Raw genomic sequence first — 23,066 nt, 5'->3', positions numbered from 1 at the left:
AATTCCATGTCAATCTGCCCCTTTCCAGGATGAGTATTTTAAGCACAACCTAACAGGATCTGATTCCTGAGGGAAACCTCCTACTCTCACACCTGCCTGAGGCTTTCACAACACAGCAGCGCACCGCAGAGCAGGATGTCAGGGACACCCTGAGAGCACAAAGTCCTCCTTATCCCCAAGGAATGATGGGAAAGGGCTTCCTCAGCTGCTCCTGTCAACATCAGACATCCCTGAAGAGGTCCCACTGGGTTACCAGCTCTGGAACAGAAATCTCTCTGCACCACAGTCTGTGTGAAAGACTGATAACAGCACAGATCTACCTCTCCCAAACTGCTGCCAGTCCTTAGACGATCCTTAGCTCTCCTATTCCCTGACTCCCCAACACTCCTCTAGCAGCTCCATAAGGTTTACTGTAGCAGCCTCTCAGCACTCTCTGGCAGGGATAAAAAGAAATGGGCAGCAGAATTCAACGGTCATGCAGGGCCCTCAGGGATGCAGCAGATCCTTCTACACAGTCTGACTGCTCAGAGCAGTGGACAGACCAGCATGGTGCTCCCTGGCTGCAGCAGTAGAGCTTAACCCTTAGGCGATTTGCAGTTTCCAGGACTGCTGGCTCAACCAGAGCTGAAAACATCACCCTCTGGCACTACAGAACGCCAGCTGCCCAACCCTTTGATACAGTCCTTTAACTCATAGATCTTCATTGTACTTTATGCTTATGAATATGGATCCTCACCCATGCATCCACGTATCTTCTCCATTTGGAGAAAAGGAAACTGGGGCATAGGCAGTTAAGTAGATTCCCCATGTTTTACTTGCCAATACATTATACAGGCATGTATTTTATGTGTATATATTACAGACTACTGTCTGTACACTAAATTGGTGTACAGTGTATACAACAATTTAATATGCAGTTAATACAATACCAGCAGACAAGTTTCAGCCTACAATGTCTATTATAATGCGTGCACTAATGGTTAGATACTGTACAAGTTACCCAATTAGTAGCTTCATTGACTGAGAGAAAAGTATGACTCAGAATTTGTTACCAGAATTTCTTCCTGCTTTCTGCTTCTCTATTTGCCTCCGGGTGATGCTGTCTCGTAGCCGTTTCAGGTTTTCCTAGAATATCACAAAACGTTTTTCTCAGGGATTTAGATAAGTGAACATGTACAATTCTATGACCGCACCAAGAACACATTTGGGCTATATCTGTTTCCAAGTTACAGTACGAACCATACAATCTGCAAAATCTGGCTCTAGGCCACAGGCGGGCAACTATTTTGGGTGGAGGACCACTTAACAAGTTTTGGTGAGCCCGCCCCTTGACAGTTGCCCAACCCCTTGGTCACCATCTTGGGACCAGAAATCCCACCCCCTAACCTTTGCCACCAGAAGTCCGTCCTCTTTCCCCCCAGAAATACTCCTTTTGGGAGAGGGGTCCTGTCTCAGAACCAGAAAAAAACAACTCATACCACTAGAAGTCAAACACCTCCTATAACATCTAGGCCAACCTGTGTGAGTGGGCTTTAATCCAGTCCTCTGAGGAGGTTACACATTGTGTACGCTGCATTTCAGGAGCCAAGGTACTTGAAGATACTTACTGCATATATAAGTAATGTTTTGCAAAGCCACCAATGTTTTTCATTAGAAATCTTCAAAAAACATTTAGAGAAGATTTTACTTATCCCTGTCTCTCTTGATTTCTGTATTTGTATCCCCTCTATTACTGATACTGGCAAAGGAACAGGATTTGAGGTGCTGCCCACTCCCTATCTGAAGTAAACATCCAGCCACATTCATTGGAGAGAGAGGCAATTATGGGCACAAGTGACAGAGTGCTGTTTATTCCTCCCAGTTTACAAAGGACACTCCCTCCCTGTTGAAATATGTGGGAACCTGAAGTCCAGAGATATAACTGGACCTGATGTGTCACTGCCACACCACAGCAGTGCATGGTAATCTTTGCATCTTATGGTGATAAAGACGTTACATTATGGAACGGCATTCTTGGGGACAAAGCCTTACAGGATGAAAACCTACAGAGGTGGGAAAGGAGCAGCAGCAACTGGTAGATGAAAAAGAATTTCAGAACAGAGCAGACTGTCATGTGTCCAGGGGAGAAGGGATACATGTGGGAAGGAGATTTGTTTTTATACTAGTATGTAGCAGTGTACTGGATTCCAAACAACATCTCAGTTCATCTCTGCATGGAGGATGCTAGCTGTCACTCACAGGATTTTAGTGAAGCAACACATAAGAGAAATTAGCATGATGTACTCTGGATCAAGGGGACTTCTGTGGGAGAGAATGGGGTAGAAGTATAGTCCTGCCCTTCCAAAAAGAGGCTCGAATGACAGTAGCACCCACAGCCTTAGCTCATATATCATAGTCAAGTTTGACACAGCCTAAACTGGCAGTGATGATAACACAACCTAGTGCTGCATTAATCATGGGAAAGCCAATGAGGCTTGAACACAGAAGCATTACAATATGGCTGCTAGTGTTTCAGCCCCTGCTGCAAACTACTGAGCTGCTCTCAGACACTGACCTCCACACAGGGATTAGGCTGACTAATCAAAGCTTTTTCCTAAAACTAGTTTACTAGAACATCTTGCCAGTCATAAAGAAGCACCTCTGGACACTGGCTAAAGCCTTCTTTCATTCTGGCTTGCAAAGTGCCAGGAGATGGATCAGGCTACTGATAAGCATGAAACTTCAGCACAGACAGGATGGGCAGGACCTTACAGGGTAGAGATGAGTCACAAAATAACAGCCCTCAGTGGCTGTTGGGTGACCTGGAGGAAGGTAGCTAAGTGGCTAAGTTGAGCAGCGAAGCCACTAAGTGATCAAGACTGGAAAACAGCTAACAAGTAGAAAAAAGCATGTACCTGTTGGAACCGGAATGATTCTGATCTCTTTTTTTGGTTCAGTTGCCACTCCTTGAAATGAAGCACAGCTTCATCCACATTGAGTATTCCCGTCTTGACTTGTTCCTGTAAAGTAATTAACTGCCGCTGACCCGGGGTTTTCATCCCAGCAAATGGATCATATACGCTTGACTGAGATGCGTCCCTGACTAGCCTGACGGCTGGTTCTGAAACGAGAAAGTCAAAATGTTACTGAATTTGTGCAATCAGTTTTTGGCCTGGATACACAACACATGCCTGTGGAATCTGGTTTTACACTAGCATTATCAAGGAGGAGATGCATGACAAGCAGCCTTACATTGGCTTAATTCATTTGATTCCATTGTAAAGTTACTTCCACAAAAATAGTAGTAAAACACAACAGTTTATACCAGTGTTGACATCATGTGTCTGCAACCATTCTGGGTCAGGCATTTGCTCACTGCAAATAGGCTCTTACAGGTTTCCCCAGCATCTATTAGAAAGGTGCTGTTGTTACACCTATAGCAGCAGCTAACTTAGGAGAGCTGGTACAATTTACATTTCTAATGTTAATTATACAAGTGGAGATCCCCCAGGTATCCAGGACTTTTGTCACAGGACAGGTAAAAACATGCTTAAGTTAGTGTGCAGGTATAGTAGATGATCTGAACAGACAACTCAGGAAAGTGTGTGGTTCCAGCAACCCAAGTGACCCATCCTGGATGCATTCTATGATGTGCAACCAGGGGCAGATGCAGGAAGTTGCAGGGGTGTCCTTTGATGCTTGCTCCACCCAAATTTTAAAACCAACTGCCTGGGAGGGGCAGTGATATTTCTATTCTGGCAGCACTGAGGGAGTCAAGTGACTTCATTATTTATTGTCATCTCCCTAATTCTGACGGAATTCTGATGGACTTCTGGCTAATTCTGGCTAATCCTTCTCCATGCCGCCAGTGTTAATGACTGTGGTCTTGACAGTCCACACTATGGTCTTTCTTCTGCAATTTTTCTATCTCTTAGATGTTCATGGTAATGCCTCTCTTCTATTTCACAGCCCTAGCTAAAAGCTTTAACTCAGATTTGGTAATATTAACTCAGGTATAGAAATGACTGACAGTGAAGTACTACAGGTACTGTCAAGATGCTCAAGAAAGCTAGATTTTGCTTTATAAATCTGAATAAGAGACCTGCATTTAAACTGGAATGATTAAAGAACTAATTATATAATATCTTTTGACTATTTTGATTAATCTTTGCCTAGCATTTTTTAAAACTTTATATATAATCTAGCAAATTAGCAAATTAGTACACATTCCAATATTTGTTTTTGCTTTGATCTTAAATAAATACTATAGTGCTAGCCCCCTAACATATTAATAAAGCTTCTAGTTTATTTTTTACTGGACAGAAATGTTCACTGAATTTATGAGTTAATGTGCTACACCATCTACATCCTGTTTTTCAGAATCCTAGATATGACCATGTATGCAACTGTTCGTGTTACAATAAAATTGAGAGGTACCAGACAAAACCTGGGGTACTTGTGTGCAAGCACATAGTAATAATAATGAGTGCTCTCATTCTTAATAGCTTATTTTAAACAAATTCAAAATGTCACAGGAAAAACTAGTTCTGAGAGAAAACCTGTCTTGCCCAGTGTCAGAGCAGAGTGGGTGTCAGGTGCCGTTGATATCCAGTGTTCAAGCTACTAAACCAACATTCATCTCAACATACTGTATGTATTGAAGCAGTGGTCAAAGGCAAGAATGTTTTAGTGAATAAAGCACTGGACTGGGACTCAGGTCTGGAGTATCTTCCCAGCTCTGCCATAGGCCTGCTAAAGTACTTCTCTTTCTGCCTTCTGCCATTGCTTTTCTTCATGAAGAAGTATTATGAGAACCATGAGTGAAAAACAATGAGGTAAGAGCAGCATATTACTGCTAATGACCCCATTCTAAGGTCAGTAAGGCCTGTGGATGGTTCAGAACTTACAGGGTTAAAAATATATGTATAAGACACACAAAAGGTACAAGCAGTTTTGTACTTCAAAGTGTGTTCTACTTTAAATACGATCATGTTTAATATGTATCTGCTTTACTGTACGTACTCATGTTTTCTGTATCTTGTCTCATCTCTACTTGTGATCTGAAAAGAAGCAAGGCTGTCTTGGCAGGTAGTCAGAAAAGCCCCCTGGGGTGTCCTGACACCTGTGGTTTTTGTTTAGGACTCCACCCACCCTGCTGTGTACTGAAAAGGAAAGATTGATTTCAGACATGCTCAGCAGGGGAGATCAGATCAGACCCCTAGACTAATTGGCTAGAATGGGCAGTGATCTTTTAAATTAACTGGTTAAGAGAATGGCATGGAAGCCCTGATTGGAAAAGCCAGAGTGATATATCACGCCAGGTACACAGAAAGGGGAGCTGGTTGGAGCTGCGGTTGGGACAGAGAGGGTTCCAGGAGCCTACATGAAGGGAGAGAGAGAGTCTCTGTGTCTGGGACTCCTCTTCTCTCCTTCTTTCTTGTTTCCCCTTTTCTTTCCTGGGGTTTGAGTGGGATAATACCATGAGGGTATTAATCCCTGGAGCAACCTGCCAGGAGTAGAATCTAGCAGTTTTGGGTCAGGGTTGGAGCCTGGTAGGATTGCCAACTCTGACTGAAGCTATTTTGGGAGATTTCTTCCCCCAATATGATGCAATGTCATTAATTGAATTTATTTTCTTAAAACATCCTATTAAAATCTCCTGGATTGCTTTCAATAGTCACCAGGAGACTGAAGCTGATTCTAGTAGACCCTCGGCCAATCTGGGAGGGTTGGCAACCCTAGAGCCTGGTCCATTTTTCATGCTAGCAGCTCCTTTCGTCTCAGCCTACCTGTGCAGCTGAGACCAGTTGTACGTCCAAGCCACAGTGCTGATACACTTGCAGAGTTCTTTTGAAGCTATTTTGCCCCAGCAGAGCTGTGGGATTGGGACTAGGAATTTTGGGGGTTGCAGTATGCTGACTGAAGCCGCAAGAACCCTATCAAAGCCATCGTGTGGAAGTGGAGATCAGTGCCCTGCAGCTTCCCAGGGAGCAATGAGGGGCCACTTGCATCACAGAAGGACCTACGGTCGTTAGCAGCTCCCCAAGGTGCAGCAAACCCCAAGGAGCAGCTTATAAGACTCTCCAGTGTAGGCCTCACATCCAACCTGTTACTGAGTAGCCGATATAGTGGTGCAGGCCCCCAGAACTAACCTTTTGGGTAAGCTGCCATGTCTCAGACTGCCTGGGCATGGGTGGAGTCTCCCCAAAAGAGGTGCAAACTAGAGACTATACCTTTGTTTGAACTGCATTTGATGTTTCCTTTATTCTTTTTTAGCTTTGTTTTCTGTAATAATTCTGTCCTTTTGTGTTTAGATTACTTGCCAGGAGGAGGTTTGGTTTATGGGGAAGACCCCAGCCAAATTCAGAGACACTAGTTTTCTGGGTGGGGGCTTGAGCCACAGTGAAAACTGAGTACCCAGAAATTTGAACTTGGCCCTTGTTGCTGCCAAACAGTGCCTACCACAAGGGTTACATAAGGTTTTGGGTACAATGCCCTAACAGCATACTAGAATGAGCATTATAAACCTAACAGAAAAAACACAGAAGTCTTGCTTTCTGTATAAGTTTAAGTTTGACTGATAGAAAGATAAACCAGCTATATATATATATAGAATATCCTGTCCCTGACTGCACATCTACTTTTTTTTTCAATACAGGAAGCTGTTTTATTTTCTTTTTATACTTTTTATACCAGTAGCAGTGACCTATGGCTGACATTTCCTGGCCTAACAGTGCTTTGCAACTAATTTAGCTGATTGTTAGCTACCAAGAAATCAATGGGGTTGTTTTTTAGGTACTTCCTTACAAATGCTTTAGATCACATAAAGCTAAACAAAGCAAAATGAAGAGGTGATGCGTAGCCCAGAAAGCAGAAGCATGTCATCATCAGACTCTGGTATGCATCCCCAGTTACAGATAGTCTTGAAGACTTATAATCAACACACAGGAGCAAGCCTGTCACCCCTATAGTAAGTCACCCACCTCCCAAAATCCATGAATCAAAAATCTTTTCCCACCCCCAGCCACAGAACTAGAATCTTTCCAGATACTCTTTGAAAACAGCTCAAAGACTTAAAGGTAAAGGGTCATCCAAGCGCTGGTGGAATCTAAAATATGTTAGGGGTGTTTCTTATGAATTAAGTTTAAATTAGACACACATTTGTGCCTCAACAATGCACTTAGGTGAGAGGTTGCAGGTGGCTATGTCCACTCCAGCAATGGAAGTAAATCAGTATATACTTTCACACATGAATCTAAGTCAGTCACTTTTTCAAGGTGCAGACACCAGACTTACCTTTCTTAACCCTCTCTGAAGAGATATAAAGATTCTCAGGTCTTCGGGCTTTTTGTGCAAAAACTGTAAGACACATATTCTTTAGATACCAGATTGCATATCAGGCAGGAGAGAAAGAATGAAAAATGAAGCTAATTCTGCACTACCTTACAACCCATGCAACCCCACTGACGATTGTGAAAGAAAATGGGACAGGGACAGTATGAGAACTTCCTTCCCTGGAACATCAGTTGATTCAACCCATCCAGCCCTAACCAACGTCTGCATGTTTTTCAACACGTGTTTTAGTGTCACTCTGCTGTTGGGGGTCACCTTAAGTGACTTTCCATTGCTTTACTATAATATTTCTAGAATGTACTTGAAATATTATGTCCAGGATTTCCAAATCTGCTTTTAAAATATTTGACCTGACAATTCCATGTAATTGAAATCTACCAGATCATATGAAAAACAACAGCCAATAAGGATGGCTTTTCTATATTTTATCTTGTGGTTCCACAGGTATTTAATAATTCTGATGGAAGTGAGTGTGATTTAGAGTAGCAGCTTGGAGTCAGGACTCCCAAGTTGTCTCCACAGCTCTTTCCATGCTGTATCACACTGCCACAGTTTCTATGTCTCAGTTTTCCCACTGGCCTAATAGCTGCCTTGCAACTCTGGGATATACCTAGCGTAGGCAAAAGAGTGAAACTCAGATCACGAACTGGATTCCAAAATGGGGTGTTACCTCTTGCAAGTTGAACCAGGACCCCAGAATTGAAAAATCCAAACTCTGGGGATTTGGGAAGCCAGATGTGGATTCTGATCAGCATTTGGCATCTGGAGTACATCTCTATTCCCCATCTACCTTACACGCACCCTGAACCTATGTTCTGTAGCTTTGACTACAAGTTGTTCTGGTACAGGACTCACCTTTGGAAATGTACAGCTCTTTGTCTGGTGGTGGGGAGCTGGCATCCGGCCTTGGAACAGGAACTGGGGGCCTGCTAGCCACCTCTGGAGGAAAGTCATCCTGTGCTATAGTGTAGTAAAGATCTTCCCCACTGCACTGCAGGAAAGAATCTTCTTCTGAATCTGGCATATCTACGCTACTGCCTGAAAGGCAACAAGAGTCAGTGCTAGGGGTGCAGGGATGAAGATTGTTTTGGCCAATACTGATGACCAATTATTAACCAGCCATATCAGCCAATACCAATACAATTGCCAACGTGCAGCCTGGCAGCTTGGAGATCAACATCCAGCCAGTAAGTCTGTGGGGGAGAAAGCAGTGTGGGAGAGGGAAGGGGTATGGGGGGGGCAGATCAAAGCCACCACAGTGAGGGAGGGAGTGGGGCTGGGGTAGAGGAAGGAAGAGGTACTGCCCAGCCAGGGCTGGGCAGGCTGTGGGACAGAGCCACAAATGGCTCATCCAGGGATAGAGTGACCATTGTAAAGCGACATTCCAGTTTTCTACTACTCTGTCCTCTATTGATACGAAACCCAACGCCTTTATGTCCTCTACTTTTCTCTTGAAGAGAAAAATAGAGGACATAAAAGGTGTCCAGTTTCATATCAATAGATGACAGAGGACACCCGGACTGTCCTCTATGATGGCCACCCTATTCGGGAGTGTGGAGAGGGGCAGCTCCCAGCCACTGAGTGCACCCCAGGGGAGGCATATGGGCATGTACCCCCCAGATTTGTGTGCAGGGCAAGGGTGGGCTGTGCTCAGGGCAGGTGAGGCAAGGCACTGGCAGCATTTGGAGAGGGGGCTATGGAAGGGGGCAGCAGCATACCAAAATTCACCATAGCTCCCCTGTAGTCTCCCCTCTCAGTGCCGCCACTGCCTGCCAAGCCCCCACCCACCCTGTCTTGCAAGTGTAGGCTACAATTTACCCCAAAAGGCCCCCAAGAACCTATATGCTAGCTTCTTGCACATGACAGCTATGATGAGCCTGATAAGGAACTTAAAGTATGCCACAGGAAAAGAGCAGAAGAGACAAAGGGAACACTGAAAATGGAACCTGTTCCTGTCTTTATATTAATGAACTGGAATGCTGATATCTTGCCAAAGAAGCTGAACCAACTCCCCTTGGAACTTAATATAAAAGGCCATGCTTTAATATGAATTTGGCCCCTATTAGCATAGCAACAGAGTGTTTTGCAGTCCCTAGTGCCTCCATCCTCACAATACTCCTGTGACTGAGGCAGGCTAGCTAAGTGATTTGCCCAAGGCTACCCACAGTTTACTGAATGGCAGGGAACTGAATCAGGGTTTCCCAAGTCCTAAGCACATGCTTTAAACACTGAAGCATTCCTCCCTTCAGTGATGCATGCAAATCTGTAAGGCAGGGACAATGGCATCCACAGAGCAGCAGCATAACTAGGAGTGGGCAAGAGAAGCACCCTCCCCAGTAGCCAAATTAGGAGGACACTGGAATTGTTCCCAACCTCTACAGAGTCCGTGTCCTGGCAGCACTTCCATGCTGGGAACTCTGAAATAGTTCCTGGCTGCTGTTGCTTTAAGAGCAACAGCTGGGCCAGGCAGAACATGCATGACAGCCGCAGTTGTTTAACAGTTCCTGCCCCCTCAAACCCCTGCCCTCAAACCACATTCCTCCCCCTCCTCAGAATCCATGGGCCTCGCCTGCCCCATGCTCACCTCCCCAGAACTGTGTCCCCGCCACTTCCCCACCTGCAGGGTTTGCCCCAGATGCCCATTCAGCTTGTTATGCCACCAGCACAGAGTGACAGCACTAGCAGGGGCCACACAGAGTAGGAAATTAAAAGCCACAGTTTCAGTCCCATTCTTCCCTCACAGGGAACTGAAACAGGATCTTGCAGGAATCTGAAGAGTCAGGGAAGTGTTGGATGGGGACTCTGATCATGTCTGAGGGTAAGTGGGGAGCTGGGGACTGAGTGTAGTCTGAAAATGCAAAAGCACCAGCTTTGGAAGAGAGATCAGATCAGGCTTGGGAGCCAGCAGGGCAGTACAGCTGGAAATCAGATGTTGGTTGGGTGTCTAAGACGAGTGCAGATTAGGTCTCCCAATTGGATTTTTTTCTCTTCCATCACATTAGTATGAAATCCAAGGGCTCTTGTATATGTGACAGGGGTTTAATACCCAAGGTTTTATTCTACACCCCCTAAATTGAAATAGTGGGGCATAGAGTAACCCTAAGGATTAAACTGTTTCAATTTTTCTGTCACATTACAATGAGGGGCCTGAGGCTTTTTCTTTCTTTTTTTTTTGGTCAGAGCCTGCCCACTGCCAGGGGGCAAGCTGCCAGCAGGCTGAGGGGCCCCTGAGCTGCAGGGGGCCCCGGTTCCTCCCTCCATGACAGTGGCACCCCCCAGGGCCACCCAGCACCCCCTGGGTTGCTAACAGGCCAGGTGGTGCCCCAGCTTGGGGGCAGGAAAGAGTTGGATCAGACCGGGTGCTGCCTCTGAGGTGGGGTACCACCCAGCCTACTAGCAGCCTACTTGGGTGGCCCTGGGAAATACTGCCACCGCAGAAGGAAGGACCAGGGACCCCACAGCTCAGCCCACTGGCAATTTGTTGCTCCCCTCCCCCCTCCCCCCCAGCTGCATGCAGGCTCTGCCAAAAAAAAAAAAAAGGATCAGGCCTCTTACTGCTTCTGCTTTTAGCAGGCATCTGCTGAAGGGAGAAGCAGCAAGGGGCCCAATCCTTTTTTCCAACAGAACTGCCTGCGTCTTGCTGCCACGGGGCTGAGATACCAGCAGGCTGAGTGGCCCCTAAGCTGGGGGGACTCCAGTCCTTCCCTCCACAGTGGTGGTGCCCTGTGGGGCTGCCTGGGTGGGCTGCTAGTGGGCCAGGTGCTACCCCAGCTTGCAGGCAGCACCCAGCTTAATCCAACTCTTCCCCAACCCTATCCTGGGTTTAACAAAGAGGTCCGCTAGCAACCTGCCCAGGTAGCCCCAGGGGGCACTGCCACTGTGGAGGGAAGAACTGGGGGCCCCTGCAGCTCCGGAGCCACTTGGCCCTCCAGCAGCTTGCCCCCAGCCATGGGAGAGGCAAGCAGGCTCCATCAGAAAAAAAAAAGATCCTTTTTTTCCCCACGGAGCCTGCCTGCCTCTCCCACAACTAAGGGGTGAGCTGACAGCTGCACCGTTGCAATTTGCAAAACTGCAAACTAAACTACATCTGGATGTAGTTTAGTTTGAAACAATGCAAAATCATTTAAAACCCCCCAAAGTCTTGCATGTGTACACCATGACACCATTAAGCTACACAGTGACATTTTCATCACGTACATGTTAATAGTATCATGTGTACAAGTGCCCCAAGTGCCACATTAAGTTCCTGGCCAAGACATCTTAGTGTCATTTTCTTGGCTTTACTTAATGGCCAATTCTTCTATTAGACCCATGTTCCACCCTGCAGGCTCACAGCAGCACAGGCAGGTGGTGGCAGGTGGCAGCAGGCAATAGGATTTCCCAGAACAATACCCAGGGTGGGCACACATTTCAGAGCAGTGGTTCCCAACTCTTTTAGACTTGGGACACCTTTAGAAATCACCAGCTCTTAGTTTTCTCTCACTTTTTGACCACAGAAAAATACTAGAGCAATTCTTCTGTTGAAAAGAACTCAGAAAGACACTAGCTCACAATGTTTTTAATATTATGAATTCCTATTTGAAATCTCTGGGTTTTATCTTGTGGGTCATGTTTGCACACCCAACACTGCTAACATTGCCTAGCATGGTACAGCATCCTTAAAAAGATCTCAAGACACCCCAGGGTGCCACAATACTCTGGTTGAGAATCACTGCTTCAGAGACTGGTGAGCACTGCTTTGTTAACAAAAGCTTCCTAGCACAGTTTTGTGTTTAATGTATAACAGGCTCAACAAGGAAAATAAGCTACAAGTGGCAAAGGAAAAAGCATTTTGCCAGTATGAAATGGGTCCACTGCTGCCACAGCAAAAGTTTTATTTGCACAGATCTGGTCTCAGATACCAGGTATTGTTCAGGGAACAAATCTGGCAAATACAATGCCTTCACAATTCTTTCCCCTAATGCCAATCTAACCAGGGACATGTTGTCTAGAAAAGTTCCCTTGCCCATCACAACTGGAGACCAGTGGTAGAGAACAGTCACAACACATAGTAGCTGACATGAAATTCAGTTAACAGATGCAGACCACAAATGAATGTACCTGCACAGATTAAGATAGTTCCAAATCTCATGTAGTTTTATTCCTCCTCTTTCAGTGGAGGATGTTTTCTTAGAAAAACACCCCTGGAGTCCCATTTTGCAGAGAGATGCTGTGGCTCTCCATACAAAAAGTCCAAGCCAGCCTCCCCTTTACAAAGATGAATCTGACACTCCACTAATTTAATCAACAATCCACTTGGAGTCAGAGTCATGTTTTACACAAGGGAAGATACTGGACATTCAGAACTCAGCACAAGTGGATAAGCTGTTTTAGAGGCTGAATGGCCAACTTGCCATTTTAGCACAAATATTACCTTATTTAGTGTTAGTTAAGAATCCTGAAGTTGGGCAATTGAAAGCCTCTGTTCTGAAATGCAATAAAGGGAAGTTTCTAGCCTTCATGGTTATGGCAAAAAAGCTTGAAAGTGACTGCAGCATACTGCAAGTCACTGACCCCAACAAGCAACCCTCCCCCCATATATTAAATAGGTCTTCCTCCATGAGCACTTTGGGTTGGTACAACAGATGAGAGGAGATTTAAAGGACAGCTTTCATTTCTGAAAAATCAGCCATTTGGCTCCTCTTCTCTCCAAAGCAGTCTGGCATTAGGTTGGCCTTGCCCAGGAGAGGGGCATTTGACCAATGTAGGAAGTTACATAGTGAATTAGAGAGATAAAGGCCATGTCTCTTCAATCTGCACTGGCATAACTATTCAATAATACAACACCACTAGCAGAAATTCCCAGTTCTCAATGGACTGTACTGTGTCCCAAGCAGGTCTGATACCTCGACCATTTTACCAGACATTGTTACCATTTTAAGTTGTACCAGTCTGCTTCTAGCTTTCCACATCAGGAAGATATTTCAAGTTGCTCTCATCTGAATGGTTTAATAGTAACGAAAAGGCTCCTCCTCAGTCAGAGCAACCCCCACCACCCCTCACATGCACTTGCAAGCCTACAGTTCTCACCTTCTAAAAATTTGCGCAGCATAGAGTCTTTGGTTCTCATAGAAATCTCATCTCTAGTGATCGGGGTGTCTGATTTTGATTGGAGCATCTCAACATCTAGAAGAGCAATTGTGAACAGTAATTGGATGACTGTCTTCAAACAGTGTTTTCCATGTAGAAACCCAATACAATCAGCTGATGACATTTCTAAAATACTGTCCCCAAGACCACCCACCAGCTACTTGACTTCATGGTAAGAAACAAAAAGAAAGATGGACAATTTACAGCCCTACCATTGTTTGTGTGCTAAATTCCATTGAGACCAATGAGAATTATATACCTACACCGAAAAAAAAAAGGAATATACTTCATTGTAGCCAGCTTAATACAAGTGCTTTCATTATGACAAGTCTCATTTTTGAAGAAGCTTCTGTTCTGACAATTTAGATTTCATGTAATCAAAAACGATAAGCCATAGTGGAAGATTTCATTCTTCCAGTTTCCAGATGCTTCCAATGCACAGCTCAGGAAGACATAACAGCACACATGATTAACATCATTTAGTGAGGGCACCAAATGCATGTTGAGAATTACCGGTAGTTACTGTCTGTAAGAGTCTGTCTACAACAGTCAATGAAGTGACTGCAACCCACACAGACGTACCTGAGCAGATGAAGATTAATCACCTAAATAGTTACTCAATTTCTCAAGCAAGTTTTGAAGCACTCAGTGAGCTCAGTGCTGTTGTGGCTAGACTGCTAGCTCTCAGCCAGTTTAAAACCCACAAAGCCCAAGACAGAGCTATCAGCAGTAGAGCGCCTGTTTGTACAGTAAGTTTTCATTTTGCACCCAAATAATCAATAATGTTAATAAAATGGTATTTGCAACCTATATGAATGAGCCATGCTAATATCTGTGCTAAAATGAGCCACAGTCTAACCAACCTGCTGGTTTTCGGATTCAGAAGTAGAAGGAATTAGGGGAGTGGAGGGAATACAAAGTTCATTTTATTTTCTGAATAGAAAAAGATAGATAGTACCATGTTCCTCTTTGTCCATGTTCTGTAGAACTAATACACCATTACAGGAACAGGAAGCCATGAAGTCAAAGCTTTACATCACGTACCTGCTACTTTTCTGAGCAAAGCCAATCTAAATAGCCAAAAAAACATTCATCTACTTCAAGCAAAGAAAAATTATGTATCAAGTGGTCATTGTTTTATATCATTATTAGTAATTATAGCCAGTGTAGACATCAGGTATGCTTTAAGGGACATTAATGAATTGTTAACCAACCCTATTTAGTTTTAAAACATGACTAATGGCATGACTATAGCATGTTTTTGGTATGGGGTCCGGTTTTTTCTTTTTTCAATCCAAAGCCATGTTAAATTTTGCTATGAAAGAACAAAATCAACAGTAGGCAAACCCAAGTGTCATATCTCACTGAGAATTATGTTGGAAACTTGCATGAAAGCAGACAGTCAAATGTAAGTGTAATAACGTCTGCCAACACCAGACAGGCAAAGCTTATTTATTTATAGAAGGTGAAAGTCTACCCTGCCTTTTGCCTGATTTCAGGTTAATACAGCTAACTACCTCTCTATGCTCAAAAAATAGAAGACCAATAACCTTGTAAGAGGGTGGGAAAGCATCTTTGAGCATTGTTCTACATACCCATTGTCACAAGAGGATGGCACATGAGTGAGCATAAAACCAACATTAGATGAGTGATATAATCTAGTGAAATAGGTATAGAGGGTATTGACATGTCCTAATAAATAGCATACAGTGAGAAAATGGAAACAAACTTAAATGCCTAACGGAAGAAGAACCTTGGGAGAGACAACTGCCCTGTGACAAGTGGGGTCCCTCAAGGCTCTGTCCTTGGACCCAGAGAGTCCAGAGGAGAGCCACACGCATAATCAGAGGTCAGGAAAACAGATCTTACGATGATAGGCTGAGAGCCATGGGACTCTTTAGCCTGGAAAAGCGCAGGCTCAGGCGTGATCTGATGGCCACCTATAAGTTTATCAGGGGTGACCACCAGGATCTGGGGGAACGTTTGTTCACCACAGCGCCCCAAGGGATGACGAGGTCGAACCGTCACAAACTCCTGCAAGACCGTTTCAGGCTGGACATAAGGAAGAATTTCTTTCCTGTCCGAGCCCCCAAGGTCTGGAACAGTCTGCCAGCGGAGGTGGTTCAAGCACCTACATTGAACACCTTCAAGAGTAAATTGGATGCTTATCTTGCTGGGATCCTATAACCCCAGCTGACTTTCTGCCCTTTGGGCAGGGGGCTGGACTCGATCTCCCGAGGTCTCTTCCAGCCCTGATGTCTATGAAATCTATGAAATCCTTGTACACCAGATATCTTTGTTTTGCATGAAGATCAAGCAGTAAATCAAGCAGATACCTTGAATGTTGCTAGCTACAAAAATTATTCCTCTTGTTGCATGACTTGAGAATATAACTTGGAGCCAGAGATCTGGGGGAGAAGGATCACACAGAATCTGAACCCTATAGCCAGGTGGCACAACCAATAGCTTTGCAGGGGGTCTTGGTGTGCTTGAGGCTAGCATGGGAATTTGGATGAAGGGTCTTAGCCTGTTAAGCCAGGGGGAGAGGTGAATTGATGCTGGGACCTCAGGTCTTACAGTGCACAAGGCTGGACAAGTCTGAAAAATTAGCTTTCAGTTTCCCCATCCTCACACTCCAGAAACTAGTGACTTTAGAAATCTTAACAGCTGCTCATTAAGGCATCAGAGAACTAAACCTGCTAAAAATGAGTCACTGCTCACTGGCTTTTAAAGACAGCAACAATACACAAGCACTTGTTTCAGTTTGCGTCTGTACCTACCTTTTATGAAACCCCCTTTTCCACTAATAAATAGAAGGCACTTTCTGTCAGGTTTTACCAAGCGTACACAAAGCCAATTGTATTCATAGGTCAATTCTTCATTCTTTAAGACACAGGCTTCACTGTTCTGGCATAATCACAGAATTTTAGAGCAGCTACATTTTGTGCACAATTCTCTCCGTTCACTTGAGGGAAACAAGGAGGCTGCAGTTTCTTGCAGTACCTCAAAACCAATAAATAGTACAGAAATGTTTTCCTCAGAAAAGCTGGAGTAGAATGGGAAGCTGCTAATTACACAGCTCGTACCATGAGACATAGCAAGGGGAAGAGTGTACAGGACTCGTGCTTAATGAGAATCTGGGGGGTCCTTAACATTTCTCTGAACTCCATAACACACTAGTTTAATAGATTCTCTTCCAAGAGTGTCTCTACAATTGCAGATTTTATAGATTAAAGATTTAAATCTCTAAAATTAAAAGCTTGGGTTTCCTCAGCTCCTGTAGCTGGACTTGGAAGTTATGTTCCTTTTACCATCACTTTGTATAGAAACGACCCCAAAGCAAACAGAAGCACAGCACTGTGGAGAAAGGAGAAACTACTTTGTCTCTAACTAGTCTATGGTTACAAGAAATTCCATGGACAGACCCTCCATATTAAAAACACAGCTCTACAGTGCTGTAGCAAGGGGACAGTTGTGGGGCGGTGAGCAGGCAACCGTCCCAGGTGCTGAAATGAAGGGGCGCCAACACATGCTGCCCAGCTGGGGCAGGGCATAGGACGAAGCCACAAGCAGCTTATTTGGGGAGGGTGTGGGGATGGAGGCAAGGTGGCTCCCACTGCTGTGTGCACTCCAGGCAAGCATGGGGGGGACGTGTGCCCCCCGGGATCCGTGTATGGGGAGAGGGTGGGCTGCCGCTGAGTGTTTTTTCTCAGGTGCCAAACCTTCTTGCCATGGTACTGCAGCTCTATTTTGTGAAGTCTTAAAAATGGCACCTCACCACTCCACTAGGCTCCTTGTGCAAAGTCAGAGTCAGATGCTCATTTTAGTGGCTGAATGGTTTGGGATTTTTAATGTTTTTAGCTCTTCTTAGCCCTGCATGCCAACCAGAGAGTAAAAACAGGATGTAGCTCAAATGCATCAAAAAAATAACTTCTCATCTTACAAGCTTCTGCAAACCCATTGAACTTATCAGGCTTGACTAAGAAGGCGTCCCTTAGTAATAAGGTTCAAGGTATGCTGCTTGACTCAGTCTATTTTCTTCTTAAGCCCCCAAAAATGGGGAACCCTGTGCTGCCACTGAGAGTCACTTTTCAGAATGAAGCTACATTTCAGAGTTTCATTCCAAAGACTTGTACATGGTAATTTACAGGGAACTCAGTTTGATCTATTCCAGTGGTGTGCAACCTTTTGGCCCCACAGGCCAAATGAGTGGCATGGGGCTGGTCTATAGGCCAGACTGGACCCTGGGGCCCAGCACTGCCCTCTCCTGCTAGTATTGGGCTCTGGGGCCCAGCACTGCTCCTACCTGGCCCTGCACACTTGGATCAGGCATCAGATCCAATGTGCCAGGCTTGGGGCTTCCCATGAATCTGGAGATTTGGCAACAAGGGAGTGATGCCACTGCTCTCCCAATGCCAAATTTCTGGATCTGTGGGGAGCCCCATGGGCCAAATGACACAGCGCCACAGGTTGGAAGCTGAGCACCCCTGGTCTATTCAGTTTGTTTTGGGCAGGCCTTCAGCAGGCTTTAGGTCACTGTCTGGGGAGGGTCTTCTATTACATATTATTTTATTTTAATATTTTGTGCTGTCATTATCTACTTTTTATTGTATCTACTGTTTCTTTTTTCTGTGTCTATTTATTTGTTCTGTATTTATTTTATCTATTTTATTGTAAGCCACCCTGCAGTAGTGTGGCGATTGGCCTAGGGGGGAGCCTGGGACAGTAGCCCCAGGTTCTGCCTTTTGTTTGGGAAGTGAGGCACTGCTACCACTAGTGGCACAGTAGTTGGCACTGTGCCACCACTGCTCAGCACATGGTAATTCCCTGTTTTAACTCTGCTGCCCTTAGCCTCTTTTGGGAAGCACAGCATATAAAGTTAATAAATAAAACACAACAGAAGGATAAGTCAACTTTGTTTGGGCTTTTGTGGAGTTCAAACATTTCAAATACAGAGGAAAGAGAAGCTTAGCTTGGTGATCTTAAGCATCAATGTTTTTTGCCTGGACCACATTCAAACTTCATGCAGAGATCCACTGACTCCCAAAAGGAGAATCCAAAACATCCAAAAACAAGTTCTGTGCAGAAAACTTTCACAATAGTCTGCATTATCCACAGTCCTCCTCCCACCAACACACTTAATTACTAGGCACAACAGGAGCTTTGTTCTTGAAGAATTTGACTGGCCCTGCTGTTTATTTTCACCTGAACTCAGAATAATCTTGGTTTTCCAGAAACAAAATAATCTCCACAGCAACTAAATAAGACTTTATAAAGAGGGGCTTACAAACTTAGGTGGAGAACAGATGGTACCTTTTAACATTTTGGGGTGCCTGGACACAAACCAAGAGGCACCTCCAACACTCTGTAATTACAGCACGTCGGAGCAGACTCGATTAATCATAAAGACTATACGTACAAAGATCTTCTGTTGCACCAGACACTAAGTTAGCCATGGATTCATACAGCTCATCATCACAGCCAGGATTTAGGGAACATTTCATCAACAGGTCAGTGGAGAGGTGGGCCATGGACTCATAAACAGACTCATCGGCTTCAACTTGCATCAGTTCCTCCTTAATGTGACTCTTCAGCATATCTGCTGTTTCCTGGAGGAAGGAGCACAAGAAAAATGCATAAACTTACTTCAAGCAGAGGTTTTAGGAAACAAAGCTGTGCTTCCATGGTGAGGTAGAGCCCTTTTATCCTGTTCTGATCTTTTTTTACACATGTTCAAGTACAAGATACTTAACATCACAGAGTCCACCCAATGACCAGAGTTACCAGACTGATCTAAAACCATTGACCCAAGGGTGGTTCTTAACAAATTACCACCCAATCCCAAGTCAGGGGTGAATCAAAGAGGCTACATAGATCATTACAGAGCCAGTGGATGGTAAAACAAATTCATATTCAGTCCAGTTCCTAGTACTGAAGGGCCCCCACCTTCTAACAGTCTTGGGAAACTGTCTGAGGTTTGAATGGGGGAATCTGACTGAGGTTTGAATGAGTTCATGCAGACTTGACAGCTCTACCAATGGGCCACAGACTGTCTTTGTGAGAGAATATGCCCCGCACTTGCCCACACTGTGAATGAGCAGAAGATTTAAAATTTCCAGGGATATCAGTCTGCTGTATGCACTAGCTGAACTGTGCTTTGAGCCCACAAAACCTGCAGCAGCAGGTTTTCTCACTGTAGAAATTGGTGCTGCCCTCTGGAGGGTCTCCGTCCCATTCGTTATGGAGAGAAACTTCCAAATATTAACCCACACCTAAGGGAGGAGGCAACATCGAAACAAAAATCCATAGTTGGCCCACCATGTGGGTCACCCCATATCAAAAAGGATATAGGGAAACTAGAAAGGAGAAGGTCAACAAAGATGATCAAGGCTCTGGAACAGTTTCCATACCAGGAAAGACTGGAAAGGCTGGGATTGGAAAAGAGATGGCTAAATGGTAGATATGAGAGAGGTCTATGAAAGTATGAGTGGTCTGGAAAAAGTGAACGGAGAACTATTATTTTCCATGTTACATAACTGAAGAAGTAGGGGGCACTTGATATAGGAAATCAAGTAGCAGGGTTAAAATAAACAAAGGGAAGCCCTTTTCTTAATGCAACATCACTGAACTAAAATTCAGAATGTGTTGTCACAGGAAGCTGTGGAAGCCTATAATATAATTGGTTTCAAAAAGCAATTGGACAAATGTATAGGGGATCAGTCCATCTAGAGCAATGATTCTCAATGAGGGTGCTGTGGTGCCCTGAGGTACCACATGATCCTTTGAAGAGTACCACAAGATGTGAAGAGATAAGCAAGGTGTGAAGAGAAAAGCAGGTAAGTCCAGGTCAAGCCTTATCCTTGCCTGGCCAATCCCCACCCTTGCTGCCTTGCCCCTCTGCAGGGAAGTAAGCGCTGTAATATATAAATTCGTTTTTGACATTCGGTGCCACTCAAATCACAAAAGGGAGTGGGGTGGGGGGGCTTGAATCCAATGGGGGAGGCTTCAAGTCCAAAAAGGTGGAGAAGCATTGATCTATTAAATGCAAGTGAGGGAAGTAACCTCAAATTCAGAACATCCCTAATCCTTTGGCGCCTGGTAACTGGGAGGGACAGATCATTCTACACATGCCCTGTTTTTCAGGGTCTTCCTCTAAAGCACCTGCTACCTACCCTACTAGAGATAAAATATTGGGCAAGATGGACCTTTGATCTGACCTAGTATGGCTGTTCTTATGGAGGAGCACAGTAGGAATATGTGGTGGAATGATTTCAGACTCACCTATTTAGCACTCTTCTGTATTAGTGACTGGGTAATACAGTGCATTTTTCTCTGGAGGTTAATGGAAATATAACATACACAGAGTGTACAAGCCATTTTGCACTGCAAAGGTGTTCTAGTTTCATGTTGTAGGACATCACGTTAGACTGCAAAGTGTATTGCTATATATATATATTCATGTTCACTATACTTGCTGTGTATCTGGCCTCCTCTCCCCTGGCTTAGAGAAATGTGCTGTCTACATGTAGGCAGAAAAGCCCCCTACAGTGATACAAGAGGCTTTTGTTTTGGGACACCCCCTGCTGTGTGCTCATACCAGAAAGTCACCTAAGCAGGGGAAATCAGACCCCTACCCTGATTGGCTAGATTTGAACAGTGTTCTCTGAAGTTAATTGGCTAAAAAAAAAAAAAAAAAGCTGGAAGCATTGCAAACCCTGACTGGAAAATTTGGGATTATGTCATGCCAAGGTATATAGGAGTCTTCCAGCTGCAGGAAGAGCTGCTACAGAGGCTGCTGCATAACTGGGGAACTAAGCTGCAGAAAACTGTTTTCCATGTGAGGGGGTCTCCTCCCTCTTCATTGGAAAAGCAAGTTTGAGCTATGTGTATGGGAAATCCAAGGTAAAGGGAGAGAGCATCTGTCTTAGAGTCTGGGAATCAGCTTCTCTCCTCTTTTACCCCCTTTTCTCCCTGGGTTTTAAAGTGGGATAATACCATGGGGATATTAATCCCTGGAGCAAACTGACCAGGGTTGGAGCCTGGCAGTTTTGCTGGCTGGGCTTGAGACCTGGCATGTTTCGGGCCAGGTCTGAGTCCTAGTACATTTTGTTGCTGTTGCAGTTTATGTCCCAGCTAAGTAGTGTGTCTGGAACCAGTTGTATGTCCAGGCCACAGTGGAGGTAGGCCTGCCTCTCTTTTGTTGTTCAGTCCAGGCCCAGTGCAGGTAGACCTGGCTCCTCCTTTGAGTTCTCCTGCAGTTTCCTGCTCCAGCTGGAGCTGTGGGATTGGAACTAGGAATTCTGGGGGTGCGGTGTGCTGTCTACATGGAAGAGGAGATCAGCACCCTACAGCTTTCCCAGGGAGCAATGAGGGGCTCCTTGCACCTATACACATGAGCTCTGCTCTGATGTGTGCTAATTAGCACACTCAAATCACCAGGTTTGGGAACAGTGCACTTCCCCAATCACTGTCCATTTAAGATTTCTGCACGTAGCTCATTATTAGTTCTGACTTGTTTTAACAGGAATTCCAGCTCACCTTTTCTCTTGGAAGCAGCATCCCAGTTGTCACAAAAGTGTAATCAATGCATTACAGGAGGTAGCAAGCTCCCTTTTGTAGAACTAGGTGGCACCTAGCCAAGTGCTGGCTTTCTGCTCAAGGGCAAATGACAAAAAATGGATCCTAGAGTGTACAAATTAGTAGCTGCTTGCCACTTCGTATGACCTCATCCTAAAATGAGCAGGTTGGGATCTGTCTCCATTTAGTGAAAACTTTTACTTCTAGAGGAAGTGTGAGAATTCAAAATCCAGCAGCTTTCAGGCACTTCCTTCTGAATAAAAAAATTAGCATCACAATACTACACCTGGACTGGTGGGAACTGAGCAAACAGCCTGAGTACCTGAGGCAGTGGATATGCTAATGAAATCCAAGCCAATTACAGTGGCCAATAACTGTGTGTTATGTGTCAAGAAAAAAACATCACATATTCAGTCTGTGGAAATTCTCTTCAGAGATGTAACAGTCCAGTTGTTTCACCTGAGTAAGCCACTGGTCTGCAGTGAACAAAGTATCCTGCCTCCACGGGCAGAAGCCCGTTGTAACAACTGTGGTAGCTTTCCAGCAAAGGAAAGATAGGGACTGGTTGAAACCTGTTTTGAGACCCTCTGTCTCAGGGAAGTTGTTGGTGCCAGTGCTCTTGTGGATCTAAAACAGGAACTGATCCACATGTGCTGAATATTTCTGAAAAGCAGCAGACTGAAAAAGGGGAACCAGAATTACAAAATAAAAACCAATAAATGCTGGCAAAGAGAAACAGCACAATGGGAGCAGGGCTCAGAGTCAACTCCCAGAGTTTCTATCAGGCACATTTCAGCACAGCACAGCACAGCACAGGGCACTGAAGGGAAGAACAGAATAGTCTAAAGCAGCAGTTCCCAATTTGTGGTATGCGTACCACCAGTGGTACGCAGACAACCTGTCAGTGCTACATGTTAACCGATTTATTATAATTACTTTATACAACAAAAAATTTGCTGGTGGTACCTAAGGTTGTATCATTTTACAACCATGGGGGGGACCCCTGCCAGCCCCCTGATCGCTGCCCC

The 23,066-nt window shown here is 44.7% G+C and overlaps 1 protein-coding gene across 1 annotated transcript in view; it reads right to left on the bottom strand.

Moving 5' to 3' along the window:
• The window catches only part of PIK3AP1 (phosphoinositide-3-kinase adaptor protein 1), a gene marked incomplete at its 5' end in the record, with an annotated part of 73,250 nt that overhangs the window by 11,039 nt on the left and 39,145 nt on the right, over positions 1–23,066 (bottom strand). Inside the window, 6 exons of the mRNA XM_019555529.1 lie at positions 1,053–1,125; positions 2,895–3,100; positions 7,276–7,338; positions 8,188–8,370; positions 13,402–13,497; positions 18,881–19,070. Coding sequence (XP_019411074.1) covers positions 1,053–1,125; positions 2,895–3,100; positions 7,276–7,338; positions 8,188–8,370; positions 13,402–13,497; positions 18,881–19,070 — 811 coding nt within the window. The remainder of the gene's footprint in view (positions 1–1,052; positions 1,126–2,894; positions 3,101–7,275; positions 7,339–8,187; positions 8,371–13,401; positions 13,498–18,880; positions 19,071–23,066) is intronic.

Source organism: Crocodylus porosus, unplaced genomic scaffold (assembly GCF_001723895.1).
Source record: "Crocodylus porosus isolate Cpor-Errol unplaced genomic scaffold, CroPor_comp1, whole genome shotgun sequence".
Taxonomy (NCBI): Eukaryota; Metazoa; Chordata; order Crocodylia; family Crocodylidae; genus Crocodylus; species Crocodylus porosus.
Note: the sequence above shows the minus strand (reverse complement) of the source record. Positions and strands in the feature narration are given on the sequence as shown.